General features: G+C 59.8%; 1 protein-coding gene across 1 annotated transcript; it reads right to left on the bottom strand.

Moving 5' to 3' along the window:
* Positions 1-97: 97 nt before the first annotated feature.
* Positions 98-1,433, bottom strand: LOC112398640 (dipeptidase 2-like; the record flags this gene model as incomplete). The annotated part of the gene is made up of 4 exons (XM_024743323.1): positions 98-229; positions 447-596; positions 901-1,027; positions 1,354-1,433. Coding segments are annotated over 4 exons (489 nt in total), but the record flags the coding sequence as incomplete, so codon positions are not given.
* Between the last annotated feature and the right edge of the window lie 125 nt (positions 1,434-1,558).

The raw sequence follows: 1,558 nt of genomic DNA, 5'->3' as shown, positions 1-1,558 counted from the left end.
GGTTCAGGGCCGGATCCCAGGGGTAAACTTGCTTTGGGCCCCAGCGTGATCTTGGGCAGATCCCTGCCTCACTGGGCCCTCACCATCTGCACTGTGCTCACCAGGGCGTGTTGCAGGTTTGGGTGAGTGTCACGTAGTGCACACCCAGCGCATAGAAGGTGTGCAAGATGGAGAGGCTACTGTCCAGTGAGTGGCCGTCCTCCACACCAGTGAGCAAGCCCACTTCCGGCTATTGTTGAGAGCTGGGGGCAGGTAGGTCAGATGATCATTTTCAGAGGCAGGGGTAGCTTACTGAAGTCCCTCACACCTACCACCACCAGTCTGTTTACCTTTTTTTGTTTGTTTTTTTGGCCGTGCCGCGCAGCATGAGGGCTGTAAGTTCCCCCACAGGGGATCAAACCCGAGCCCCCTGCAGTGGAAGCGTGGAGTCTTAACCTCTGGATTACCAGGGAAGTCCCCCTTCTATCTTTAACTGAGGTCACAAGCTCCAGCCCTGAATAGGAGGCACACATAAGGCGGATGAGGTGAATTTGCTCCAGGGTGAGGCACACAGCATCCCGTTCGTGGGTCTGGCATGGGACGTAGGCTGACCAGAACTGACGGAAGGCCAAGGCTTAGTTTGGGCTTTGGAACTCCTTGGGCTTCTCATAGCCTCCTCAGCCGGCACAGCACTCAATGTGCCCAGAAGTCACATGTAAGGCATTGCTTTTTCTGTGGTACTTGGATGCCCGTCAGGTTGGCTCACTGTGACCCCTGTAGCCCCCAGCATCCATGGCATGGCACTTCCTAGGTCACTATGGTAACTTAGTTCCAATGTGACTAACCTGTGGTCTCTGAGGCCCCCAAAGGGCCCCACATTCCCCAGCAGCCACGGTGGCACCTTGTGTGTCCCTTTGGTACCTGGGCACCTCCGAGGCCATCGTTCAGCCTGTCCAAGCTGGTCTGGCCATGGCTGAAATTGTGCAGATTAACATCCTGTAGCCCGTTGTGGTAAAACTGCCTCAGGACCAGGGGCATCTCGTTGTGGCTGGAGGGAGGTCAAGGCAAATGGGTGGGCTCCTTAGGTCTTGGGATCAGGCAGGACACATTGCCAGGCCTGGGCCAGCCTGGGGGTTCCCCACCTCACACTGTCACACAGACTATAGTAGGAGCAGCTGCGGCCTGGGCTGAGGGGTTCCCACCAGGGAGGGTATGACAGAGAAGGGGAAGGGCATCTGTAGATGATGGACAGGACATCCAGGGGTAGTGTGAGGGAGCCTCCCCACTAGCTCTGCATGCTCCGGACCTCCTCCTCTGCCCAGGGCCAGGCTAGGCCCCCACCGGCCCCCAGCAGCCCGCACACACTGCAGCCACCCCTCCACAAGCGGGAAGTCCCACATCAGGTCCCTCGTGCGCTCCCGCGGACTTGGGGTGCTGGAGGTGCCCGGTGTGGTCTGCACGGGTTACCAGCCATAGCAGCAGACACAGCAGAGGCCGCTGGCTGAGTGCGCGGGGACCTTCGAGGTCCCCGGGCCGCAAGCCGCGCAGGGCCAGGCAGGCGGGCAGAGGCGGGGGTGGG

The sequence above is a fragment of the Neophocaena asiaeorientalis genome, unplaced genomic scaffold (genome assembly GCF_003031525.2).
Source record: "Neophocaena asiaeorientalis asiaeorientalis breed wild unplaced genomic scaffold, Neophocaena_asiaeorientalis_V1.1 scaffold4259, whole genome shotgun sequence".
Taxonomy (NCBI): Eukaryota; Metazoa; Chordata; class Mammalia; order Artiodactyla; family Phocoenidae; genus Neophocaena; species Neophocaena asiaeorientalis.
The sequence above is the reverse complement of the archived record's forward strand: the minus strand, read 5'-3'. Positions and strand labels throughout refer to the sequence as shown.